The sequence below is a fragment of the Amphiprion ocellaris genome, chromosome 19, assembly GCF_022539595.1.
Source record: "Amphiprion ocellaris isolate individual 3 ecotype Okinawa chromosome 19, ASM2253959v1, whole genome shotgun sequence".
Classification (NCBI taxonomy): Eukaryota; Metazoa; Chordata; class Actinopteri; family Pomacentridae; genus Amphiprion; species Amphiprion ocellaris.
Genome location: NC_072784.1, coordinates 22,333,851 through 22,361,421, shown reverse-complemented (window position 1 = coordinate 22,361,421; position 27,571 = coordinate 22,333,851). Strand labels below are relative to the sequence as shown.

General features: G+C 39.2%; 2 protein-coding genes across 9 annotated transcripts in view; one reads left to right on the top strand and one right to left on the bottom strand.

Annotated features, from left to right (window-relative positions):
- aatka (apoptosis-associated tyrosine kinase a) overlaps positions 1-1,737 on the top strand; it is a 37,053-nt gene extending 35,316 nt beyond the window's left edge. For all 4 annotated transcript variants that reach the window (XM_023264338.3, XM_023264339.3, XM_023264340.3 and 1 more), the window contains one exon: positions 109-1,737. In XM_023264338.3, the coding sequence (XP_023120106.1) occupies positions 109-137 (29 nt within the window). In that variant the 3' untranslated portion in view covers positions 138-1,737. The remainder of the gene's footprint in view (positions 1-108) is intronic.
- Positions 1,738-1,816: 79 nt separating this feature from the next.
- baiap2a (BAR/IMD domain containing adaptor protein 2a) overlaps positions 1,817-27,571 on the bottom strand; it is a 57,607-nt gene continuing 31,852 nt past the window's right edge. The window contains exons 5-15 of one of the 5 annotated variants that reach the window (XM_023264376.3): positions 26,887-26,958; positions 23,048-23,185; positions 15,126-15,278; positions 13,180-13,422; positions 12,311-12,542; positions 8,809-9,010; positions 8,610-8,678; positions 8,371-8,524; positions 8,086-8,123; positions 3,870-3,912; positions 1,817-3,367 (exon numbers count right to left, since the gene is read on the bottom strand). In XM_023264376.3, the coding sequence (XP_023120144.1) occupies positions 3,885-3,912; positions 8,086-8,123; positions 8,371-8,524; positions 8,610-8,678; positions 8,809-9,010; positions 12,311-12,542; positions 13,180-13,422; positions 15,126-15,278; positions 23,048-23,185; positions 26,887-26,958 (1,329 nt within the window). In that variant the 3' untranslated portion in view covers positions 1,817-3,367; positions 3,870-3,884. Of the gene's footprint in view, positions 3,368-3,869; positions 3,913-4,547; positions 6,262-8,085; positions 8,124-8,370; positions 8,525-8,609; positions 8,679-8,808; positions 9,011-12,310; positions 12,543-13,179; positions 13,423-15,125; positions 15,279-23,047; positions 23,186-26,886; positions 26,959-27,571 lie in introns of those variants that run through there. The other 4 variants (XM_023264374.3, XM_023264375.3, XM_023264373.3 and 1 more) reach the window with 4 other exon arrangements.

The window sequence follows — 27,571 nt, the reverse complement described above, 5'->3', positions numbered from 1 at the left end:
GTTTGGACTGTTAAATAATATTAACTTTAACTTTAACTTTAATTTAAGTCACTCAATATATTTAAGGATTTGTAAAGAGATGACTTTCCAATCATTTATTTCCAACAGGGAACAGTGAAGATAGTCCAAAAGATTGATTGCCCTGCTACTTTGATCAGAGGAGATCGATTCCCGGTCCTTCTCAACACGGAAAAGCAGCATTACTATATCTAGATGTTTTACAGAGTTTTATTTTTTATCAACGTTTGGGTCATCTGACCCTGGTGACCCTTTATGAGACAGTGCCTCATATTGTAGTGAAATACCCTAAATGATTTGCACACTTCTTTTTTATTTTCATAAGGAAAGAGCAACAGCTCCAGGAACCTGATTGTGATGACGCAGAAAGTGGATACGAAGTCAGATCATATTGTTTGGAAAAACAGAAATCTTGTATTATTTTAAACATTCAGTATGCCCACAGAAATAGCTTATTTGCTCAATGCAGCATCCAGTTCTTTTGGTGACCTTCAGTTATTTTAAATTGTGAATTATGAAATAATCATAAAAATAAAAAAGACAAAAAATGTGAAACAAGAAGTTTTATAGCTGCTCTCCTCATTGGCTGCTTTTGCTCATCTGCTTACCATTGATCTGGAATTTTTGGGCAATTTAAGACTGTTACAGCTCTCATTGATGGAGCCAGAAATTAAAGCTTGATAATTGTTGCACAAGAAGCAGCGATGGGTTCCCAAGCAACAAAAAAAATGGCACGGTCATTGCTGGTGTTGATGGTTTTCTAAGTTGGAGATGCTTAAACTTAATTTGTCCCTTAATCCAACCAAGTCATACCCAAATCATATTGATTGTGGGACTCCATGGATTCAATGTGCTATGTTAAAGGAAACATAATACAGGAAATCAGGGTGTTGCCACTACCTAATTATCACCACCACCACCATTCATTCCGGTTACAATAACCTGCAGCATATGTCTTATCTGAAGCACTTTGTACAGCCTCTGTTGCTCCTTATGTCCCCATCCTGGAATGAAAAAGCCTAACATGTGAGATCCCCTATTTGTGCCCACAGTGCCAGCATAGGTTTTCTTTATTTGGTGCCACATTTGTTCTGTTTAAATTACATTTCATCAGCAATAGAATGACATCCAAGGGGAAGAGTGGTGATTCAACACAATTCAGCGGTGTCAGTGTCAACATGGCAGTCATAAATGTTGAATGTCAGTTATCTTTATGTATCTTTTCTACGTATTATTCATTGTCTCATACATAATGTATCTATTACATTTGTGCTGAATGCCCAGGTCTAAGGTGTACGAAAAAAAAAGACATTCAAAATAGGACATATCTGACATATTGTATGAATCTTATATCAACATGTAGCAGGTAGCTTGACTTGAATTACTACTGCTGTATCGACGGCTCCCTCCCCCTCTCTATCCCCCTGTAGCTCCAAGTGCCAATTCCGTTTCCTCTTACCTTGCCTTTTAAGTTCCGCAAGAAGAGAGAACATTGCTAGTATTTTTGTACGAGTATTTGAACAGATGCAATCCAGGATGACAGTCTCAAATTTGCCAAAGAGATATTACAAAGCCCATTGGCTAAAGTGGCAGACGCCTTTGGAGAAGGTGAGGTGGGTTGTTCTATGCACCGGTAGTAACATCATTGCTGTTTCCATTCGTCCCTCACTCATGGCTGTTGTACTATCCCAACAAATAAATCCAAATACTTTTTCCCTTCTTGTGTCTGTGATACTTTTATCTGTAAAGTTTTTTTTTTCTGCACAAAACAAACAACACAATGCAACACATAAAAATATGAAGTTTGTGCCCATGTAGATTTATTTTGGACAAGATAATTTATATGCACTTTCTGTACAGTACAGATATAATACAAACAGGGACAAAGGTGAGAAGTGGACAAATGAGAGCTATAGAAAAGTAAAAAATGCATTTGAAACTTGACGCCCAAATGAGTAATGTAATAAAAGCACGATCATGTCACTCAGTGCACAGGACTCATTCATAGAAAAACTACTTGTCACGATGTAAGTGTTAATTTAACGCAGTCTAAGAGGCATTTCAGCTCATTCACACAACCATACATAACTTTTCTTTGAAAACACATACAAATGCACCGATATTCCCACACATCATACTGTATATAAATGCCTCTGCTCTAAGCTTGTCTTCCCGATGAGTGTACTGTATAATACTGAGTCTGAATGATCAAAAGCTATAATACTGTACCTTATCTGATAAGCTACCACTCCCTCAAAGCTAAATATTACAAAAAAGACCATTGTGTAAGCACTTTTTCATCTCCTGGCTATCTGGCAGCTTAGATATTACTGAAATTCAAAAAGAAGGAAAGACTAGCAATTCAAATATGTCCTTGTAATATTTTCGTGAAGCTGCAACTGTGCTGAACTGAAGCTTGCTTGAAACAAAAAAAGTTCAATGCAATTAAAACAAAAGGTGATATAACCCCATCAATATTTTCTGTCATATAAAAATGCAAGTAAAACTGTGGTGCACGTTCCCCCAAACCAGTATACAGAATGATAGGGACAATGCCATTAGAATGTGTTTTAAAAAAGCAAAAAGGCACAGTTCCCAAATTTAAAATCTGGGTATACTGTATCACAACTACAGAGTATATAGTTCTATATCACTTAACAGAAGCAGTTACAATTTACTCACCAAATGTCCAGTGCTAGCTATCTGTTGCAGTATTCAATCCGCCTTTTGCCTGCAGTTCACAGTGCAGTGATACACGGAAAACTGTCACCGATCATCTTATCTTAATCCTCAAGTCTCACTTATACAACTAATAATGCAATGTGTCTTTAATGCTCATTATTGTAAATAATCTTTCAATGAAATTTACAATGTTTAGCGATGAAGAAAACAATCCCATAATAGAAGTGCAGATAAATAATAATGTGATGATATAACTAGTAAAACTTCTTAGCCCTACCTTATCAGCAACTGGTACAATCTAAATAGCTAATAAAAGTCACATTTTCACTTGAATGTTCAAGCTGATACATTCGATGTTGGTGAAAGTGTTTGCAAATCATTAACGAGAAATTCTCTGAGTGAACTTCCACAGCAAATAAACTATAAATTCTTAGTAGTGTCGTAAATTCCTTGAGGTGACTTTTTTTTCCTCCCAATCACACTCCTGGGCCCTCTTGTGATAACATTAAGGGACTGAAACATGCCAGTGATGGCTGTGTTTTTCTTCCCTTATGAAAAGAAAGGGGCCCATGAGTGGAAAAAGGAAACAGCAGGCCGCTAGTAGAAGATGGGTGCAGATCGGTCATCAGTGAAGGTGGGCCGGAGGTAGACCTCCAGGGAACGGTCACTGTGGGGAGAGGAAGGGTGAGACAAGGAACACTTATAGTTAGCTTGAACACAGGAGAAGGTTTAGAGAGACACATGGCCAACTATGTAACCACACTCAAAGAAATCTTCCTTCCTAAAGCTTCTTACACTAAGTTCAGCAAAAAGTTGGAGCAGTGTGAGTTTTTAGCAAGCACTTGATGAGAAAACTCTAGTAAAATGGGAGGGAAAAAAAACAGCTCGTAGTAGGCATGCAGGGTTAGAGTCTTTACTGTATGATATTGGGTTACACAAAAACAAACCAAAAACTATTTTCAAAGTAATTCTTTTACAACCCGAGGCCTGCTGGACTGACAGAACCAAATGCTGTCACGTCCATAGAGGCCAAAGGACAGAAAAGACCAGTGATTCCCAGCATCCTACTGCAGCCAGACAGCCAATGACAACAGAGGGAACCAGGCAGTAATACAGAGAAGAAGGCAAGTGATTGGTTGGCTGAAAGGCGATGGAGACTGGTGACTTACGGAGGTCCTGTTCCCTCAGAACCGGGACAATTCTGGACCCAAACTGGAAGGTAAAGAGAACCTTTGGGTTTGAATGGCTCATCTCTCAGATCATGCATGGGTCACATTTTGTAAGGACACTGGTTAGTCTGGTGCAAGATGAACATACTGTAGGTTGATAATATTAAGTAACTGAGATGACGGATGCAAAACAGGAGTATACACATCATGCTCAACATGCCATACTGTATACAACTCCTTTTCAAATCGGAAGCTTGTCTTAGTAGGAACAAATTTTACTGGAAATGGAATAAAATCATCAGGAAGTTGTGTCTGCTAAAAATGTGTTTTTTCCATAACCCAAAAACAACTCACACACAAGCAAATGTAAAAGATAAAATAAAGAAGAAGGTAAGCAGGCAGGCAGAGATCAGGTACTCACAAAACTACACAACACCACCTCACACACTGACAATCTTTTTTTTAACAATGAAAGAGAGCAGCACAGATGCTATGGGTGCTAGGGGAGGGGAAAGGATGGAACCGCATGCTTGGGACACAGCTGTGGTTTGATAAGAGTCACGTAAAATTGGCTGTTTTGAAGAAGAAGAATTAATTTAAATATTTCAGGGGGCAGATCATTTCAGAGCTGCAACGTTCAACAATACTGAAAATGAAAAGATTTCTCGTCAGACCAGACTGTTTATTAATATATAGAGATATGTTTTATTTAGAATACCTTTGTAAAAAGTCACCATACATTCAAGGTCAATTTTTAGTATCACATTTTCTGGTTTCCCTCCACAGCATGCATAAGATAAACACTTCAATTAATCAATAGTTTGTCCATTGTTTCTGGAAATATTGTTTTTGTTTGTTTGTTAGTTTTTTTTTTTTACAAGGACAATGTTTTTTATTTTTTATTTTTGAAAGAAAAGACCAAAAAAACTACATAGCCACTCAGGGAATACAATCATAAATAACACTGAAAGCTGCAAAAGCCGTGGTTATCATTTAACTAATTCACAGCTGTTATTGAGGATATTCAACAAAAGATCATAGACCCTTTCAAACTCACTGTAGCTTCAGAGAAAAAAAACAAAACAAAACAAAAAGGATATCCAAGTGAGGCATTTCATTTAACCAACAATTCTGGCAGTAAATTCAGGCAAAAAAGAAGGTTTATATGGGGCTGAGGGTGGAGAGTTTAATTGTAATTTTTAATGAGAACATGTTTTTGCAATGATCATAACACAGTTCAATTTGGTGGACTGACGGAAAGAATTTATATATATATATATATATATACGTGTGTGTGCGCGCGCACGTATGCGTGTATATATATATATACATATATATGTATATATGTATATATATGTGTGTGTATATATATATGTGTGTGTGTGTGTGTGTGTGCGCGCATGCGCACGTATGCGTGTGTATATATATATATATATATATATGTGTATATATATATATATATATATATATATATATATATATATATATATATAGTATTCATAATACTGTATATTCATGAAGCTAAAAGTAGAAATTTGCTTCGTTGTCCATAAATTATCGAATTTCACTTTGGGGATAAATAAAGTTCTTGTATTGTAAATATGTGTTTAATAGAAAAAAAAAAGAAGCAAAGTAAGGCAAATAAGACACACCCTCTGGACGGAAAAGTCTAGTAGTGGCACAAGGAAGCACAGCAGGACCTATGGGATCTCTCAGAATAGAAACATAGTAATCTGCTGCACAGCCTTACTTAAAACAAAGCTTTTTGTTTTTTTTAGCGTGTGTGTTTGGTGGGAACTCAATAATAGGCGGGCCCACATGTGCTTAAAAAGGCCATTCAGTCAGTGGCTTTAGTACAATGACATTGGAGTCTTTTGGCACTTGTACAGTACATGAACATGTCCTTTAGTTTGACAAAATGACACAACCATGTACATGCATGAAAGACAAGCAGTAGCAAAGGCAGTCTCTTGAGAGATCAGTCCGTGATGGTGGACTATGATCAGAGATAGAGTATTCAGTGTCCATATCGCTGCATGCCGAGCAGGTAGACCCCGCTCTGGCTCTCTCGCTCAACGCAATCCTCCACCCACCAACCGCTACTGTCCACACCGACACCACCAGCAGCAGCACCCAGGATGGACGGAAGGAGGAAAGGAGGGACCCGGGGAGGAAGAGAGGACAGAAAGGAGGGATGAAACTGGCCTCTTCCATTCGGAGAAGGGGTGTGTGTGGAGGCAGAGTAGAAGAGGTGGAGATAAGTGGACAGGAGGGAGGCTAAGAGGAGGGAATAGATGGGGAGGAAGAGGCCCCTGTGCTATCCGGAGCTGTCTGTTTCTGTCTGTATGTCTGTTCTCACACAGTCGAAATCAATTTGCCATCAGGACTGTCACTGTGGAACAAAGAGAGAAGGAAGCTTGCCAGGTCGGACACACTCAGAGAGAAATGGAGAAAGACAAGACAGGCACAAGGTGGCAGGATAGAGTTTAGGAGAAGCGCAGGTGGAGGTTGGGAAATCTACTTTGCCCCACCTACAGCTACAACTCCAAACACACCTGCCGTAATCAGGAAGATGGGACTTCCAATTCCCTCATCAACACGTGTATGCAGGTATGTATGCCAGTTAGAAATTGTTGCATGAATCGAGAAGCTTTTTATCCAATGTTTGCCCTTTCAAACACCAAAACCAAGACATTACTGTTGATGAGAAAATCATCAAGCCATCTCCTGAGCTGGAGGGATGTAGTATTAGATTAGTCTGTTGGGGTGAATACACCCCGCAGGACAGCGTTGTCTCAATATACTGATACAGACAATTGAAAAATAAAAAGCACAAAAACATTTAGAGCAGACAGGGGTACGCAAAATAGCTTGACACCGGTGCCCAAAGCCCCAGGCTGACAAGCAGTGATGATTGAGATGAGGTCAGCATGATGTCTACTGTCACAAAAAGGTACCCAACCAGTACAAATGCATATACAATCCAGGACATTCTCCTCTATCACACACACAGTCTCACACACAGACACGCACACATATATATACACAACAATGTACTCCCTGGTTGGACAGAAACAGGCACAGCTTAATGCCTAACCTTAACCTGACACAACCCTGAGTCAACAAGGTCTTGATTGGACTCCAGTTACAATATACTGGGCCCCAAGAACGCGCTAAAAATAAACTGAGACACTGACCCTGCTAGACTGCATTAATTATTTTTAAAAGCTATGTAAAAAAAAAAAAAGTGAATGCAAGGAAGAGCAAAGAGGGAAGGGCAAAGAAGACACTATAAAAATATATTTTCTTGAAGGAGAGGTTGTGCATACATTTGATCTATCACTTGAGCTTAACTACATGCCTCATTAGTCCTGAAACAATTAGTTGACTGAGGGAAAATCAATCGCCGACTGTTCTGAATACTGATTAACCGTCTAAGTCATTTGTCAAATTTAAAAAAAGCCTTCCAAAGACTCTGTGGTTCAACTGAGGTTCTAGCTTCTTTGATGTGAGGATTTGCTGCTTTTCTCAGTTTGAAATCTTTGTTAATTGCACATCTTTGGGTTTTAGACTACTGGCTATAAAATAACTAGTTACTGACAATGGCACTGGAAAATCAACATTTTCTGACATTTTATATACCTAACAATCAACAGAAAAAAGGAAACAAACATAAAGCAAACTAAGTAAAATACAACTAACTGTTGCAACCCTACTAGTCATACTAAATGGTTCAGACACCGGTTTACTTGCAGTGTACACCACAGTTTCTTAAGAAACCAACATACTTCACTATTTTGTGCTGAATGCCTCTACAAGTTAAATTCTCAGACCAAAGTGTGGCTGAAAATTTAGACTGTTTTTATTGATTGTTTGATAAAAGCATCCTTGAGTGTTCTCACTTTCCTCTCCTGCTTGAGGCAACATTATAATAAAATGCTGCATATCAACAGCATGTTCAAAAATTAAGCCCATTTTTAGGCTTCAAACTAACTTTTTGGAGTATACAGTATGCATGAAATTTTTTATACTTCATTGATTCCTGACGATGAAGTGAAAATAGCATTAAATCGAGACTATCAGGTGTACGTTAAGCCAGTTGCTTTTTGTGTTCTCTTTTAATACGTCATTACTTCCCAGTTAAACAATTCAGATGGCAGCAGCAGTCATACAGTATCAATGATTACTTAGCGGTCACTGCAGAAAAGGCACCTACCTTGTGGCAAAGCGGCCGTCATAATCCTCAATAGCAGGCTGAAAAAAAGAAAAAGTAATAGTTTTATATTGTTTATGTGTAAATCTAGTATTGAAGTGCAAGCTAAATTGAAATATAAACACTAGGTGGCAGCAGAAACTGAGCAAAGCCTCTTTCAGATGCTGCAGGATTACTCATATCCAATTATGCAAGATAAGATGAAATAAAACTGGAGCTACAAATTAACTAAGCTGCAGCAACATGTGTGGAAACAGTCTTGCTCATGGATACTACACATTATAGTACCTGTGTGCCAAAGCCTGCCATGCTGTAGGGGCGTGGGCGGGTCTGTGCTAGGCTCTGTGCCAGCAGTCGGGCGGTCAGGCCGTAGTCAGGTGTGGGCAGTGATGCATCGTTCTCCAATAAGTTCCCTGTGCTGCTACTTTTCCCATGGTGCAGGCTGAAAAGGTAGGGAAACAATAGCCTCAGACTTTGAGTCATTTGGGCTCATTAATGTCACAATGTTTATGAGAACTGCCACATACTTTACTCTGAGCTTCTCGCCATCACTCTCCGGCAGCACACGGGTGTAGGAGAACGGGAACCAGCCACGCCTGGGTGGAAAAGTGCAGCTCTTGTTTAAAGGTATACACTACTTTCAGTGTACCTGTATGTGGGTTATATATTTATCCAATTTCATGGTATGGATTCAGGCAAAATAGAATGAATGAATACATTACTTACATCTTGTTTTTCTCATTTTCCCCATAGTGCCAGCCATCGCGGGCTTCAGGCACTAGCAGAGTGATGACATCCCCCTCGGAGAAACTGAGCAGGGTGCTGTTGTCACCTGCGGCATGAGAGAAGATGGCCTGGACACGGGAGCGCCCGTTCTTTTCCAGTCCTGCTGCCATGGAACTGGACCTGGGCAAGGTTCGTGTCTCTCCTGTGGAGGTTTGCAGAATACTAGAGTCACAAAATGCTGGAACGATGTGAGCCTGCAGTGGAAGCTAACGGCAACACTTGTCTTTTAGGCACATCCAACAGCCAGAGAGATGCTCTCAATTTTGTATTGCATTTGCAAACAACCACATAGCCTGCCAGGTAAACTGATAATTTGGTCTAATCCTCATAAACAATCTAACTATTGCTGAAATAATGGGTAGTATCTTCATCTCAAATCATGCCAGTATTCCTGACAAATCTTTTCATTTAGCTTTATGCTGCTTGTTCCTGCCCCTTCTTTGAGACATTGTAGAACAATAATTCTCAACCTTAAGTAAGTTTAATTCTGATGGCAACTATTTGTGTGACGTTAAAATGCTCCTCAATATAGCTGAGTAGGGCTGCACAATGTAATGTGTCCACATTGTAACATGTGTATGTGCAATAATCACATTGCAGGAAGTGTGAAATTAAGTAATGCAAATGAACTCAAACCCATCATGCTACTACTTTCTCTGCTGTTTGATACAAAAAGTAAAGTTTCAACTAATCTACAAGAAGACTTTGTCTCATAAAACCTTACCGTACCCTGGTTTAAGGGTTTCTTAGGTAATTTCTTAGGAGAAAAACACTGAAAATGAAGATTTTGTTACAAAGGAAAATGCAATATAAGCTGTATAAAATATTTTGGCTATAGAATAACTGATACCTCATCCTCTTGTATATAATCTTCTACATGATATTTATAAAAAATAAATAAATAAATAAATAAATCATCTGTATATAATGTTTTTTCTTCAATTTTGCACTGTGTTTCTTTTTCTTATCTATTCCTGCACTGCCTTTATACTTTTTCTTTGGCGCTGCTGTAACGGTGAACCTTCCCCACTGTGGGATCAATAAAGTTTATCCTTATCCTTAGAAGGGATGTTCCTGATCAACAACAGTTATTGTTGGTGGTGTCTTGCAATTGTTGCAGCTATAACATGACTAATTCTTTGACCATTTAAATTAACATTACAAAGCTCCGAATGAAGAGAACAAAGCAAGGTTTGTTTTTTCGTTCCTTCTCACTGTCGCTCATAGGGAATCGATAGGCAACTTTGGATTGTTGGGTTTTCTGTTCTCTGTTTATAATTGTTAAGGTCTCTACCGCACTATGCTAAGCGCAGTGAGATGACGTGTTGTGAATCTGTGCTATATAAATAAAATTTAATTGAACATACATAAACTTTAAATTGTCCGTAGGTGTGAATGTGACTGTGATTGTTTGTCTCTATGTGTAGCCCTGTGATAGACTGGTGATCTGTCCAGGTGTCCCCTGCCTTCACCCTAAATCAGCTGGGATAGACACCAGCACCCCGCAACCCTAATGAAGATTAAGACGGTGTATGCACACGTGGACAAAATTGTTGGTACCCCTCGGTTAATGAAAGAAAAACCCACAATGGTCACAGAAATAATTTGAATCTGACAAAAGTAATAATAAATAAAAATTCTATGAAAATTAACCAAAGAAAATCAGACATTGCTTTTGAACCATGGTTTAGCAGAATTATTTTAAAAAATAAACTCATGAAACAGGACTGGACAAAAATGATGGTACCTTAACTTAATATTTTGTTGCACAACCTTTTGAGGCAATCACTGCAATCAAACGATTTCTGTAACTGTCAGTGAGACTTCTGCACCTCTCAGCAGGTATTCTGGTCCACTCCTCATGAGCAGACTGCTCCAGTTGTCTCAGGTTTGAAGGGTGCCTTCTCCATACGGCATGTTTCAGCTCCTTCCACAGATGTTCAATAGGATTTAGATCAAGGCTCAAAGAAGACCACTTCAGAATAGTCCAATGATTTCCTCTTAGCCATTCTTGGCTGTTTTTAGCTGTGTGTTTTGGGTCATTATCCTGTTGCAAGACCCATGACCTGCGACTGAGACCAAGCTTTCTGACACTGGGCAGCACATTTCTCTCTAGAATACCTTGATAGTCATGAGATTTCATTGTACCCTGCACAGATTCAAGACACCCTGTGCCAGAAAGCAGCCCCAGAACATAACAGAGTCTCCTCCGAGTTTCACAGTAGGGATAGTGTTCTTTTCTTGATATGCTTCATTTTTGCGTCTGTGAACATAGAGCTGATGTGCCTTGCCAAAAAGTTCCAGTTTTGTCTCGTCTGTCCATAGGACATTCTCCCAGAAGCTTTGTGGCTTGTCAACATGCAGTTTGGCAAATTTCAGTCTGTTTTTTTATGATTTGTTTTCAACAATGGTGTCCTCCTTGGTCGTCTCCCATCAAGTCCACTTTGGCTCAAACAACGACGGATGGTGTGATCTGACACTGATGTACCTTGACCTTGGAGTTCACCTTTAATGTCTTTAGAGGTTGTTCTGGGCTCTTTTGTTACCATTCGTATTATCCGTCTCTTCCATTTGTCATCAATTTTCCACGTCCAGGGAGGTTGGCTACAGTCCCATGGATCTTAAATTTCTGAATAATATGTGCAACTGTAGTCACAGGAACATCAAGATGCTTGGAGATGGTCTTATAGTCTTTACCTTTAACATGTTTGTCTACAATTTTCTTTCTAATCTCCTGAGACAACTCTCTCCTTCGCTTCCTCTGGTCCATGTTTAGTGTGGTACACACCATGTCACCAAACAGCACAGTGACTACTTGTAACCCTATAAATAGGCCGACTGACTGATTACAAGTTTATAGACACCTGTGATGCTAATTAGAGGACACACCTTGATTGAACATGTCCTTATGGTCACATTATTTTCAGTCTTTTCTAGGGGTACCATCATTTTTGTCCAGGCCTGTTTCATGAATTTATTTTTTTAAATAATTCTGTTAAACCACGGTTCAAAAGCAATGTCTGATTTTCATTGGTTAATTTTCATAGAATTTTTATTTATTATTACTTTTGTCAGATTCAAGTTATTTCTGTGACCATTGTGGGTTTTTCTTTCATTAACCGAGGGGTACCAACAATTTTTTCCGCGTGTAGATAATGGATGGATGAAAATACATATATTTTCTGCAAAGTCACTTCAACCATTCTGGAATTCTTTCCAAACTGAGTAGCGATATTAAAATTGAAAATTGCTGTATTTTTTATTTATTTTTTTTTTATACTGCCAAAAATATTGCAGGAAAACAAACTGTTGCAACATCACCTTTGTCCTCCAAGTACAATGCTGGGATTAATTTTGATGTTCCATTATAGATTGTGTTTGTGATTTTCTTACTGTAGTGCTACTGTTGAATTTAGATATTAAGAGAGTTTAGATATCTTACCCACTGGGTTTTTATTTTTGGCGGGGGCAGGCCTGCGGACAGGAAGGGTGTTGGAGTAGACATCGCTGACCTGTCTCTGGGGCTGGGCCTGGGACTGACCCTGTGCCTGGGTCTGAGGGGATGAAGGCCTGACTTGGGACACAGACAACGTTCCCCCATCTGTCCAAAATTCCTCTCCATGGACTCCTGTTGTCCCATTGACCATGGACATGCCATCAGGGCCCATCAGCCTCTGCAATAAACAAGCGGATTACACAAATTCAGTATATACACAGTAGACTAGTAAAATGGCTTACCCCGTGAAACACTAGCAGCAATGAAGCTGAAATGATATCTTTGGAAGCTCTGCTGTTTAAATATTAATATATGGATAAAAAACAAAAAACTGTTACTTCAGTTTTGATTTTGGAGAAATGAAATCTAGTGGGAGTTCATCTAAGCCTCGTCTGTGAGTTGCTACCCTGCATGAAATGTAGACTTCAAACAGCTCATTAACTAGAGTGTCATCTTTACAGTGATTTGCTTCCTTATGGAGGGCCAAAAGTGGATAAGCTGACATTAAGATAGTACTGTTATTTCCTTTATAGTAGTACCCCTAAGGAAATAAACTGAAGTATTTAAACTTCAATGATTCAGTTTCCTTAAGAAAAGCAAGGTTAAATTTTTGTATAAAATGTCATTGTGTGATACCATAGCAGAAATTTAAACTAGCATCAAAATTTACCCTTAAGTGCTGTCTCTCACTTAAAACCTTGCTTCCTATAGCTTATTTTTTTTAAACCATAAAACATACATAGTATGAGATATATTTAAAAAATATAAACAGATATATGTTTAGTACCCATCAGCCACTCATTTCTTTCACTCACCGCTGGGTGCCCAAGGCCACTACCCATAAACACGGCCAACTCTGGGGGCACAGGGAGAGGCTGGGCCCCAGGTATGGGGTCTGAGATGACCAGGTTGGATTTTGAGGTATGCAGTGGACTTGTGCCCCCCAGGGCAGCAGAGCCCATTTGCTGGGCCAGGAGCATGGCCCTCTCTGGCAGCTTGTTGGGGTCCGAGCAGGCCTGCTGCCACACTGGGATCTTCTGCGTCAGAAGGTCTTTACCCTAAAAGGATGAAGGTTGGGGAAAAATGAATAAACTCATAAACCATGCAGAATTAAAAGATGGGATATATCGATGTAGCTGCAATGCGACTAGAGAAAAAAAACCTTGGTTAAGCTTTTCCTATTCAATAAAAACCATTCAGTCCTCAAAGATATTTCCTCGCTGTGCATCCTTGACCAGTGGCCTTTGTACAGTTATGATAATGTGCTGCGTGGGTGAGGCAGACGAACATGCAACCAAGCTGCCCACTGCAGCATCTCACAGCCTGTGGACACAGCTTTTCTTTCTATAATTTACAAAATAGAGATAATTTATCTAAGAAATGCATGTTCATTTATTATACTATTCACACACATGCCCAGATTGCGCTTTGTCCCTTTGAATGAACAATTTGTTTGTATTCATCATATATTTTTCTTTTTCTCATACATGCATACATACAGAGTTCTTACACACAGGCAAGTACACACCAGGAACCCTTTGGGAGAGGGTCCTTAGTTTGCTGAAGGTGAACTCTTCCTACGCACTCCCCCATCCTGATTAATGACTAGACTCCATGTTAAAAGAAAAAAAAAAAAAGCAGTGGCAGTATAGTCGCCACACACACACACTGTCCTCCTCCAGCCACATCTTCAGGCTGGCAGTTCACACCCACCAGTAATCCCAGGAGAACGATGTACTCCATTACTCAAGAATTTGATATCCTTGAGAAATGGATAGGCATGCATTTGGAGCACACATGCCCACACACACATACAAGCATAAATAATTGAAATGACTAAATAATGCTTTCATAGTTCTCCACTGTCTTTGATTGTATGATATAGAGGCGAAATTGCTTGTATTCAAAGATTCTTTACTTCATATGTCAGCAGCAATATGAAAATAACAAGTATGCAGAAAAAACCTCCAGTGACTGCTGTTGTAAACAATAGGGGTGAGAAGTAGTTTGCAGCTCTTGTGCTGTTCACTTTATAATTCATCTTGCTCTAGATTTAATATTTTTGATGTTTTCTCCTATAAGTCTTTCATGAAGTAGAAAAGTGAAGCAGTTCTCTGCACAAAAAAAGGTGACCAGATGCTCGAAGGTGCAATGATGGATTACAGCTTCAGATTTGCCTGTCAGCTGGGTATTGTCTACAGTCTTTATGAATTTTTAAAATGAAGAGGGCCCCTATGAGCGGTCAAAGCTAATGTGACTTTGAATTATATATCTCCTAGTTTGCTCTTTTTGCTCAACAGTGGTCTGCTGCAAGTTAAAAAAACAACATATAGGGCTGTAGCTGGATAAAATCAGCACAATACCACAAAGGGAGAAAGTTTAGTTTTATAAACAGTCTTAATAATTTCTGCAAATTTCCTTTTAAAGATAGAATGAAAGAAAACCTGTTTCTTATTAGCTGGAAGACCAAAATTACTTAACAAAGGGTAAGCTGAATTATGCTAAGCTAAGCTGAAACTGAAAAGAAGTATTTGATAACTGAGCAACATATTAAAGGAAACACTGATTCTCACAAGCTCATGTCTGTGTATTAACTTTACTAGGGGCCCTGGAAGTGTATTTGATCTTTTGACTTCTTGCTCTGAGCATCAAGGCCCCACACACCTTACAGTGTTGCACCTAAATTCAAAGTTTTACCTATGAGATTACTTACTTTTAAATTAAATGGGCTTGAAAAACATGACATGACACTTGGACTTACTTTGCCATGGTAGGCACTGCTGTTCTTTGCCACAGCACACTGGCGATCGACAAGGAAGCAGTACCTGCGACGCTCCTCAGACAAGGCTGTCTTGTATCCCTCAGCGATGAAGGTGTCCAGCTCAGTCTGCTTACTGCTGATGGTCTCCACAAACTGAAGAAACACACACAGTGACATATGGACATAAGTATAATGGGTCATTTTGGGTAAACTACCGATTTGCCCAAAAGAATAACAACATGCAGGAGTTTGAAACAAAAAGAAAACATTCAATAATTCAATACACAGACCCTTTTTGCACAAACACCTATGTATTGCTGTTATGATTTCTATAGCTGAGACAGTGGTGCACTGCAGATGTTTCATAGCTACTGTAAGAACAAAAAATAAGAAAAAAAGGCCAGTATTTAGCGTATAAGGCCAATGAGACACAAAGTCTGGCCACGACAAGGTCCAAGCAGCTGGCTACCACCTAAGTATTTTTTTAATAGCACCCTGCTTCACATTCATGCAGTTACACACATTCATACCTGCTCAGTACAGCACAGTCTTGTACTGTCAATCACAGCACAGTTCCACTGGAGCAATTAGGGGTTAAGTGCACCTTGGCAGTAATAGTTGTGCAAGGCGAGAGCCTTAGTCAGTAACTTTCTGGAGCCAGATTTTCCCTGCCGAGTGCTATCGAGGCAAAGACATTATGACTGAAGATACCATGGTGTGGAGAAGGAACTGCTCAACGAAGACCCACTATTCCATTTTACATGTAGGACAATAACACATAACAGGTGTGTTAATGTCTGTATAAGTGTGAGTAATGGCAACAACGCAAAAGAGAGAGATCCAGCACTCTCAGTTTGTTTTAGTATGAACACACACATTCTCTCTCTCACATGCACGCACGCACGCACGCACGCACGCACACACACACACCTGTAACAATGGTGAGAAGCTATAGGGAGTCTTACTTTGAAGAGGTAAGGTGTTTTTGTGTATTTACAAAGCGCAACGTTTGCATGTTGTTAGCTGAGAGTTTAACATGCTCTAGTCTAAAAGTAGGTCAATTGAGTGCAGTTTCATGGCTTTAATACTGTAACATCTGCTGATAAATGCTGACCTAGAAGAGAGTGTTATAAATACTTGATTTGATCTAGACTGAAATTTTCTTTGGGTTATTGGTAGGTTTGAAGTTAGTATTGTGGTAAATGTTAACCATATATATATAAATAATTGGATACACATCGATTTGGCTAGTCTTTATCACTGAACACTTTACTTGGAATGCTTATAATACAAATGTTAAATGTTGACAGGAGAACCCCACACCCTGCTGTAATAGAAAATTGGTTGAGTTTGGCTCAGTCTAGATCAAGTTTGAGGATCACTGAGATACTTAAGCCTCTGAGCCTCAGTGGCTTTAGAGAGAAAACTGCCAAAACCCATGTTACAGCTGCTCCAGTGTGATTAAGAATTTGTCAAGTTCAGCACTTGCAAAGCATTAAAGTACAGTTTAAAAAGTTTTACACCATATTCCACAAAGACTGATGAAATTTATTAAGTTGGAATTCCTCCCTGCAGCCAAATGTAAGCTCCTGTGGTGCTACCACACAGTGCAGATGTATTTCATTTAGTAACCACCAGAGCACACTACTTCCCCACTGCCAACAGCAAAACAGGCTGGTTCATTGGGATTCCAAGGGTGGAGGAATATTTTAAGTGGCTAAATGACTCTGAACACAAACATCATGAGGAATGGCTTTACACATTAGAACTGGAAGAAATCCACCTGCGCCATTATCCAAAATCCAGTGTGCCAAGTTGTAAAATCAAGCAAGGAAGGAATGAAAGGATGATCACACTTCTTTCTTCCTGAGAGGAACACAACCTTATTCTGTTCTTTCTGTACAATTTAATCTCAAATCAAGTGCTTTCAAACTGATTCAGTTAGTTACTGTTGTTTTCTACAGGCTCAGCCTTCAGTTAAAGTCCTGAGCATCCTCTCAACAAGGTGCGATGTGAAGGAAAGAGCAAAGTCATGCTATTGTAGATGTGCCGCTGCAGCTGCCAAGTTGAGATCCCCTCTTTTTTTAAAGCCCATCTTTTTCTTTTGCGTGAAAAAAGTTAAAGATAGTGATTTTGTTTTGGTATGAGTCATACTCTATACTGCAGAGAGAGAAAAAGATTGGAGAGAGAAAGGAGGAGAGAAATATGTCGTGATGGAGAAATGTTTGGCAGACAGACACACAGCTGGACACCTCTGTTGCTAATGTTTGTGAATGAATTCCGACAAGGAAGCCGCATAATGACCACTCTTTTCCCTTCTGTCTCTCTGGTGGAGTGACCCTTTTTGTTTTCGCAGTCTCTGACTCACAGTCTGCTTGCCTCTCTAGCCCTTCTAAGCAGAGCTAATAGGAGCGGCTCAACCAGTGTGCCCTCTCCTCATGTCAAATCCACATGGCCCAATTCTCCAACCATTCAAAAGGTCAACAAAGTAACCCAAGACAATGAGTGCAGTAGGGAAAATCCAAGGCAGACGCCATCAGCTATTATATCAGACTGACCCCAGGTTACATAACGGTTGGAGTGACTTGTTTTGCAAAGGTTACGAATATAAATGAAACCTGCAACATGTCAGTGCCGTTCTTAACTGAACAGCATTACCGACTCTCTGTATGTCTCCTCACAGTGACATATTCAGGACAAAAACCCTAATACATCAGCAAGAAAAATAAATAAAAAATGCATGGAACACTATGCACTCCATTACACTGTACACTGTCACAGTTTCCAGTAATTGCAAGTAATGGGAAGTGAAGAAAAAGTGAAGAATATAGTCAGATTTACAACAACAAAACTGTTTACACCCCGTTTTATTCTTGTTGGGATTCAAAAGCCTTTGCCTGCCCAGTTCAGAGCTGCTTAGGTCTGCTCTTCTGTTCCTTCATCATCAGCAGTCTTTGGATTCAAAAGAATTGTATTGTAATGCTCCGGGGCACAACACAAAGCGCCTACACTTACAGTACCTCTTGTGTTTGTCAGTGCTTATCTTGTGTCGACGTTACTGTCACCTTATTCAGGATGGGCATGAATGTATGCACCAAAAATTCCAGGCTAGAATCACTTTTCAGTTTTTATGACACCAAGCTGAAGAAGCCCAGAGCTTATCAAACATCTCATGGCATTAATTCTTAATCCTGAACTCCGTCTGTCTCTGTCTGCCTGGGCTCTTATTAGCAGCCTTAGAAACCCCTTTATATCGTACCTTGCTCTCCTCCAGTGTACTACATAATGAACTGATTAGCATTGTAGCAGGCTTCACCCATTGATGAGCAGTGAAACTGTCTAAAGGCAGGGGAAAAACAGGGAGGGGAGGAAAGACAGACAGAGAAGTAGGAGAGACAACAGTAAAGAGTGCAAGAGAGAGGAGGAAGAGAGTGATGGGGACAGCGATCAATGAAAAGCAGCCGCCATCTGCGTCCGCTGCCAGACTATGTTCAGATATACTTCACGTTTTTATGAAACGAGCGGAGATAAAAAGAAAACTTAGTGCCTCTCATCTGTTAAAATAACACAGATGTGGAGGAGGAGGGAATATTGAGCTTGCCTGAGCAACTTTCTCAACTGCCTCCCACTGTCTGTGAGAAACCATCTCTTGCCACACAAACTGTGGGTTTTATATCTGCTGCCGGTCACTATCTAACTCTTCCTAGGTGGATGGTTGTCAGTGTGATGCACAGGTCTTGTGGGAGTGCAGGGCTCTTTGCCTCTCAGTGTGTCGTCCTCCCTGCACGGCTCAGGCACAGACGAGTTGACTTTTCTCTCACACGCCCACAGCCGTGATATGATCAGTGAAAGTGAGCGAGGTGAAAATGAGAAAGGAAGATTGATTTTTCTTTTTTCCTGCAAACTGACTGTACATTGTGAGTCCAGAGCTCATGATGAGCTCTTTCTTATGCACAGATGGACCCAACTGATCAGTCATAGAGACCCAGTAAGATTGTGGGATAATACTACTGCTCTATGTCTAATACGCACAAAGTAAAAATGTTTTTTGCTTTGTCTTACAAGTAGCTCAGCCTATGGATGTCCGTCAATCAATCTATCTGGTCTCTCTCTACTTGTATATTTCATAAATTTGTTCTCAGCAAGACTGTATTATATCAAGTTCTGGCAATGAAAAATAGTACCACGATGCGTAGAAAAACCTAAGGTTTTTGTTGAATTTCCCATATAACCTCCTCGTTGGTGCCATGGAAACATCCGTCATAACATGTGTGAACCATGGAACCTAGTCTTGCTCAGCCAGCCCATTTTGTAGCACATAAGGGGGTGGCTGCATGCCAGTATCATTCTGCTATAGGGGAGAAAGAAAAAAAAGCTTTGCCTGTTTGTATTTCTAAAAAACGATCTTGATTGACTTGGGCAGAGCTAAGCGAAGGACGTGACTTCTGGGACCCCTTAAAATAGTGGTTTTGGTGCAACATTTGCACACAGACAGCTGAATACTATCAATAAAATTGATAATCCACCTAAAATCTAGTAGGGACACCTTACTGCTTCATCTAAACCCTGCACAAAATTTGGAATTTTCAATGTAGTAGATTACTAGCTTTGAGCAGTTGTAGTTGCCACCTACTTGCTCAAAGGGAACTTTGGATTGTTGACTTCTCTGTTTAAAATGTGCAAGGTCTTTACCTTACTGTGTTAACTGCTATGAGATAACATATGTTGTGAATTGGTGCCGCATAAATAAATAAAATTGAAAGTTGAAATTGATTTCAAGTGGATCTTGAAATCAAAACACGCAGATGGTGGCAGAAGAGGACAGCTCCACCTCAAATAACCAATTTACCTGAAACAAACATCTGGTGAGTCACAGAATGTAAAATATATTGATTCAAGTTCAATAAAATCTTCTGTGGATATTTGTACAGGTGCAAGTGAATTTGGCTGTTTCATATTGAGTCAGCTCATCAAATGGTGATGAAATATCCAAATCTATTAGGCAGATTGCCAGGAAAATGCCAACAACATGAATCTCTGCTGTGTGAACACTTCATGAACTTTGCTCTTGGACAACCAACACTATACAGTGTATTTGATGAGCATATTCTTACTCTCCAGAGGACAAACTGTTCTGTGGTGTTTCCACTGTCTTTTATAACCCTTTAAGACAAGCTGTTACTCATCTTAGAACTGACTTTGTTTACTGTTTTCTCTTTTTATTCACTGATTTAGTGAATAAAAAAGCTGTCACCCAAACAGCTGAGGCAGATGGCCGCCTTCCCTGAGCCTGGTTCTGTCTGAGGTTATTCTTCCCCTCCCCATTCTCGAGTTTTTTTTTTTGGTGTCTTCCCACCATCATTCATTCATTGTTGGGTATTCTGTTCTCTGTTAATAATTTGTAAGATCTGTACCCTACTATGCTCAGCTCTGTGAGATGCACATTGTGAATCTGCGTTATATAAGTAAAACTGAATTGAATCAAAATTGAATTTGCATATTTTTGTCTATTTAATGTATAGTTTATTACTTTATTTTTATTATTTTTTATTGTTTTTATGTTTTATTTCTATTCCTATCTCAGTCTCTCTCCAATTTAATAAAACATATTAAATTTCATTTTTATTTTATTTTAGTTATGTAGCTTATTTCATCTTCTTTTATTTCATTTGATCTCATCTGGTGTTACGTCATTGTATGTGTTATAAAGGACAGCATTTCCTCAGTTCCTCAATCCCTGTTTTAGAGGCTTTTATTTATAACATGATTTTGGGGGTGGGGGTTGTTTGTTGTATTTTATTGCATTTTTATTTTGGTTACCTGTACAGCGCTTTGTGCTGCATTTTATTTGGATGGAAAGTGCTATGTAAATAAAGTCTGATGGATTGATTGAGACTTCCACATAGCATCGCTATGCACAAGGCTCTGAGAAAGTTGTCATGTAAACATTGTCGTATTCTGGAGTGTAACTAACGTCAACATCCTGCTGGGGCCTTTAATAGGGATTTACGCTATTTAAAAAAACAAATCTATTCGTGCTTTCTTTATTTCTGGATAATATTGTTTGGCATTGCAGTTTCAGTTTATCGAATTGTGCTACTGGAGCCCTGGGCAAAGCCTTATTATCTAAAAGTCAGGTACATGTAGCAACTTGCCATTCGTAAGACTTAATGGTGTAGTCCCCTCAAATACTCCTCCCATTTCAAGCAGTGCTACAGAATGGAGCTGCAGCACGCACTGCCAGCTTTGATGCTTTCTGATGACACCAAAACAGCATCTCTCCATGGCATTCTTGACACAGCGGAACAAACTCAACGTGTCACAGCAGTCAGATCAATCTAGCACTGCCATACCATCCCAGACAGGAAAGGCCACATGTGTGTATGTGTGACAGCATGCAAAGTGAGTGGACGGAGGAGATGCACTTTCTTTTGAGCAGCAAAGAAAAGTTTGTCAGTGTTGGTAGAATCCTATTTCTGGTCCAGGCAGGAATTGATCTAATTCTGTCATGGGTGGCCACACATCATGACAACACCAGCAGAAGCTCAGTAGTTACGCTGCAAGCCTTGACCTGTTAGTTTGACATTTTAGCCTCCATCCCTCCAGGCAGTTAGACTTCCACTGAAATCCTTGTGAGGAAACAGCAGTCACACTGTTGACATTTTCTGCTGTGTCATTTTTCTCTGTTTGACAGTAACACTGTTTGCAGGACTAAACAAACAAACAACATGCAAACAACACAACAGTGAAGTCCTACTATTAGAAGTGAATACAAAGACGCAGCGTCTTTTCCTGGCATTTGATTTCATGTATAGACAGCATACTTGCACAGCTTCCTGTCAAGCAAGCAGTCGAGTGACGGTAAACTGAACGTGAAAGAAGACTAATTAAGTTACGTGTAACAGTGAAGGTTCATTCCAACTCATCAACATTCATTTCACCTGAAGAGCTCCACTTTGCTATGGAAATTATCACATGAATGATAATGCAAACACTACTATAATCACTTGGTGGATCAGACTTCAATTTAACATCCAAACATTTTGACAAGTTGGAATTGTTTGCCGTTTGATGGAAAAATATTCCTCTAGATGGAAATTATTTCAAACATGGACAGTAAAAATGACATCACTTCACCAGCTTTTCAAAAAAAAAAACAACTTTCATTTCAGGAAGACAGAACCTATAAAACTATTTATATAAAAATGTCAAAATGACAAAAACCTTGGTAAATGATGTAGCTGCGTAGCATTCTGATATGACTTTATATTTTAAAATCTCAGCACAACTACAGCATCCTCACATTTTTGCAATCTGAACTAGGACACTTTGGATAACTGAGTCAGCTATTTTGTGGTATATGTGCAAGCTGTGCTTTTACTCATCCTGTTAAAACCCTGAACAAAGCCATGTGCTGAAACACACTGGCTGAATTAAGTGCATGCACCTCCAGTACATTAATTAGTGTAGTAGATTTGTTTATTTTCTCGCGTGTGTGTCTATGCGCCCGTTGTATGTGCGTAGATGTAATAAAGATTGTCAAGGGCACACGAATCATAATCAAACCTCCACTATTTGCCTTCCCACTCAGGACACCTCTTTGCCACCGCCTCCACCCCCATACTGGCTGTTTTGAGTGTTCTCTTTACTTTATGAAGAAGAAAGTCATTATTTTCACCAAGACTCATAAATCTGATATCCAACCATCACCCACATGCACACAAACTCTGCTTGAAGTCCAGCAGTGCAACAAAACAGACTTTAGAGGATGTACATTTTAATTTGTTCCATTTTCTACAATTTTCTTGTTCTTCACAAGAGAATATAATTAATTCTAAACTGTCTATTCTGATGCTTAAATCTGGCACTTCCATTGAAACTGAGGTAGCATCATCTGTGGATGAACCCAACAAGAAGCTTACCTGCATCTCCTTCTCTCCATACTTGGAGGGGTTCTTGCTGCCCTGGCTCTTCCTGCGCAGCTTCTTTAGTTCAGCCTGGCACTTCTCCAGACTCTCCCCTTTGCTCTTGTGTTCCATCTGGTATTTCTTCAGGGCAGCCTATGTGGGGCAACAAGCAGCGTACAAACACAAAATTAGACATCTTAAAATGGACTACAAATTAAAAAGCCAGCGTGAAGGAGACTGAAAAGCAAATGAGCCAAGTAAGCAGCAGCCATGACAACCCTATCCCATAAGTTTTTTAGATCAATTTCAAGCTAATAAAATGTCTTCTGGATTCAGCTCAGGTCACAATAGAGTGAAGAGCAGTTTGCAGAGATTTGCTTTAGGTAATCAGGCAAAAAAAAAAATGTCACCTTGAAGTTACACTACTGTTGCGTGGCGCTGTGACTAAGCGGGGATTGATTTGAAAGCTCTTTGTTGGTGTGTTCAAGAAGGCTTTGAAATCTAAAAGCAATCTCTTTAATTAAAGGAACAACAAAATTTGCGCGATCCTTTACAAGCTCCATGTTTACTTTCTATTTGTCCTCGAGGTTTGATTTAACTACCACACAGCGTGCGATTACGTCTCTTAAAACATCCACTGCAATTGATTACCTCAAGTTAATTTTCATTGCATGGTGAAATGAAATCTGTAACAGCCCGCAATGTAAAAGAAAAAAAAAAAAAAACAGAAAAACAATGTTTTTTTAAAAAAAAAGCTAAATGAATGGCCTAATCATTATACAGTCACTGTGTTTATTTATTTGATTTATTTAATTTTCTTAATTATTTATTTATTGAGAAAAACAACTTTGTTGCCGGGCTGTATCAGCTCTGTTGCTATAGTAACAGTGTCTGGTGTGACAAAGCTCGTGTGGTTTCTGTACAAGGCAAAATTGGAGGAGGGAGAGCTCATGCATAAGGGTTCAACACCTGTATTTGCATACTGTAAGACACTGAGGATGCAGGTAGGTATGTGCCAGGTATTCGAAAAGGAGCTGGAAATAAGCTGCTGTTGTCACTGGGAGACTTGCAGTGTGTCACATGCTGTGTTTGGATTTCATAGCAGAGATGTGCAGATTAGCACTGTAGGTCTGAGCTGGACTGAAAATCTCTCAACAGCACAGACTTTGCTGCGAGTAAACTTTTAAAAAAAAAGGTATCTGTCTTCATTTCACTGTCGTCTACTGATGATGAATTTCTACAGAAAGTCTCCAAAATATTGATTTATTCAATATGTTTCCAAACAAAAAAGGACCCAAATATGTCCACAGATGTAGTCTTTGTAGCCCAATATTAATAGATTACTTGTCCTTTCATCTCCTTGTAGTCCTTGCAGTAAAGCAGTACAACGAACTAACATGGTTTGCTCGGCTATTGACATCTACATTTAACTAACGACACAGAGACTCCCTGATGGAAAATCCCCACTACAAAAATCACAATAATGATCACAGAGGACACAACAGGCTATTGTAAAAAGTTTTCTGCAGATCCAAGGTCATACTGGGTAAACAAGGTAACATCCTGAGCACCCACTTTATTGAGCTGAAATGTTCCTTCTAATTAACCAAGCTAAAGCCACCAGACTTTTGCTGCTTCTGCCCGCAACCCTTAATAACTAACTGCTGTTGCATTCAGATAATTAGTGTGTATAAATCTGATTAGAAGTACAGGGAACAATATATGGACTGTACACTTAAAGAACCTGACCTTTGTCTGGAAAGGCTAAATCTGCTTCACTGATTATCTATACATTTTTGTATTTCAGGCTTATTACCAAATTCTGATTGAAGATAGTTCTAAAACCTTGCGTAACCCATTTTGAGAAACAAAAGTGAGACAGAGAGAGAGAGGCACCACTGGGAGCACTTCTGTCTGCAGAACACAGCACGCTTCCCCTCAAATCTTTATGAACCGAGTCAAAATTTCAGATGATAAATTCACAAAGTGTGAAGCAAAGCGATTGCTATTATCGCTGCGGCGGATCTGTAAGAAATTCATAATAAGTAATGGATGTTAAAAGCTCAGGGATATGCCACAACAGAAATAACTGACATGACGGATGCATCTGAACTAATGCACAAAGCAGAAGCAATCTCTTATCTTTTCCATATCAATTTAGACAGCAAACATAAATGTGGTTCATGTGCATGGAGTCCATGATTATTTGGAGATAGTTTAAATCAGAACAAGCATGATTTTAATTACAACTCAGTATGACAACATCAGTTTTACTTAAGGTCTCCCTGGATCTCCCTGATGCGTTTTGTTGTATTTAATATGAAAAGCAATATTATATAAAGTACGTGTGTGAGAGTGAGTAGCTGTGAGCCGAAGTACATCATAACATGGTCCTTCCAACAATACAATACAATAATGGCAACATTATCCCATCCCCCAAAAACAACGCACAGCGGTACTGCTCTACACTCAGGCTCCAACCCACTCATTCTAAAGATATCACATGTAGACCAGCTCTACAGTGCTTACACACTTATACACACACACACACTCCAGGAGGGGTTTATTCTAATCAGTCCACTCTTGATGGATAAGTAGACATGAAATGTTATTTCAAAGCATCTCTTTTCATAGACAAATCCTCTAATTGTCTCAGAGGAGGACTTTAAGCCAGACCTGAAAACAAAGAGTTGCATCTCCATCTCATCTCACTATGTTTTTTTTTGTTTTTTTCTTGAGGGAGGGAAGGGGCAAAAACTATTCATATCCATCTTTAACGACAATGGTAATTAATAGCAAAGGCTTTATTTGCCAACAGTTATTATAATTGCAAACAAGCTCTTTGCATGTCTCTACTGGGATATCAGACCATTAGACCACTCTATTTTTGTAATGATCTCCAGGTCTTTGAGGTTGGAAGGCTTCCTCTCCATCACGCTGGTCTTGACTGGATTTATTTCTGTACTCTGGCTGGACCACTCCAAAATGCTCATATTTTTTAAAGTAATACTTTGACAAGTTAGTTTGACAAGGGCAATTTTGTTTGTTTTGCTCCAGAATCTTAAGACCGTCCTCTTTTCTCAAGATGCCATTTACTTTGCTTGGCTCATTGGCTGAAAGCTATATCCCTGTCTCTAAACAACTCCATTTTCATCTCATGACTTTGTTCTATGTCCAGGTGAGCTTTTGCAGAGACTAGGCAAGCTTTTCTATGCTTGTCTTAGAAAAATGAAGTACTCCATGGAGACAAGACTTATGTAGTGTCTGCCTTGAGATGTTGGTATCAGAACTGCTCAGATTCATCAGGATGGCCTCAGTGATGTCTCTTGGATCCTTCTTGGCCATTCATTTTGTCAGTTCAAGGGTCTCTTTCAGCATTCTACCACACCCTTTTGTATTTTTCAAAGCTTGAATTTCCTTGCGCTTTTTCCTGTGACCACTTGAAAACTCTTGAATATACTGTAGCCTTTCCCCATCTTGTGATCAGCCATAATGTGCAACTTTCTCTCAGCGATGGACCCGAATATGAAGCTCGTTAGGCTTTAGGAGAACTACTGCATCAGTTGTTCTCAATTTATAGTATATCTGAATACTCAAGAACATGGCAGAAATTACCAGCAGCATTTGGAAAAATATAGTAGTTGGCATTGTTTTATTAAATTGCAACAATTTCAATATTTTTAGATGTTTGGACCAAATCTTCCCTACAAAGATCTAATAAGTATTATCATAAACATGTCTGTAGTGTCTTACCATCTTTTATCACTTGTTCAGATCATTTCCAGCCTGAAGAAACCTACTGGTCAAATCCACCTTATTGTGCTTAGGAGTGAGCTACAGACACTGATACTCACAGTCAAATAACGAGCATCCAGCTCCACCTTCTTCTCCAGCTCAGACAGCAGCTCATTGTGGAAGGATTTCAGCTGGAAAAAAAAAAAAAAAAAATGAGTAAACATGAGTAAATGTTCTTCACATTAAGTAATAAATGACATATGTTACCCTCTTTTACGCAGTTACTGGATACATATTTGCAACTCTGACCTTGCAAATCACTACTAATGCTACTGATGTCTGGCACATTTACTCAAATGATTCCAAAAATTGCAGTAATGTCTTTCATATATGTCTTGCTGTTATTCAGTTACAAATGGTGGATTCCTGCTTTCATAAATGCTTTTATTATCTTGTTTCCTTTGATTTCCACATATTTACCTTGGGTAGGATTAAAAGAGGATATTTTTTTGATACAACGCAATATCTCAAACTGAAAAATTGAAGTCAGGTGGTTTTGATATGCGATAACAATAAGGGAGCATAATAAACAACATTCCATATTTAAATGACATTGATTAGTTCATAATGCCACAGTATATCCATGTAGATACTCGATCATTGAAGAATAACCTCTTGAGTCAATCAATTCTTCTTACTCTGCATACAATCATGTGATTATTTTTTCCTCTCTCTGCCTTGGCTCCATCATGCTTTGCACAGGGCCTTTATGTTGGACAGAAGTTGTTACACACATATGGGAGG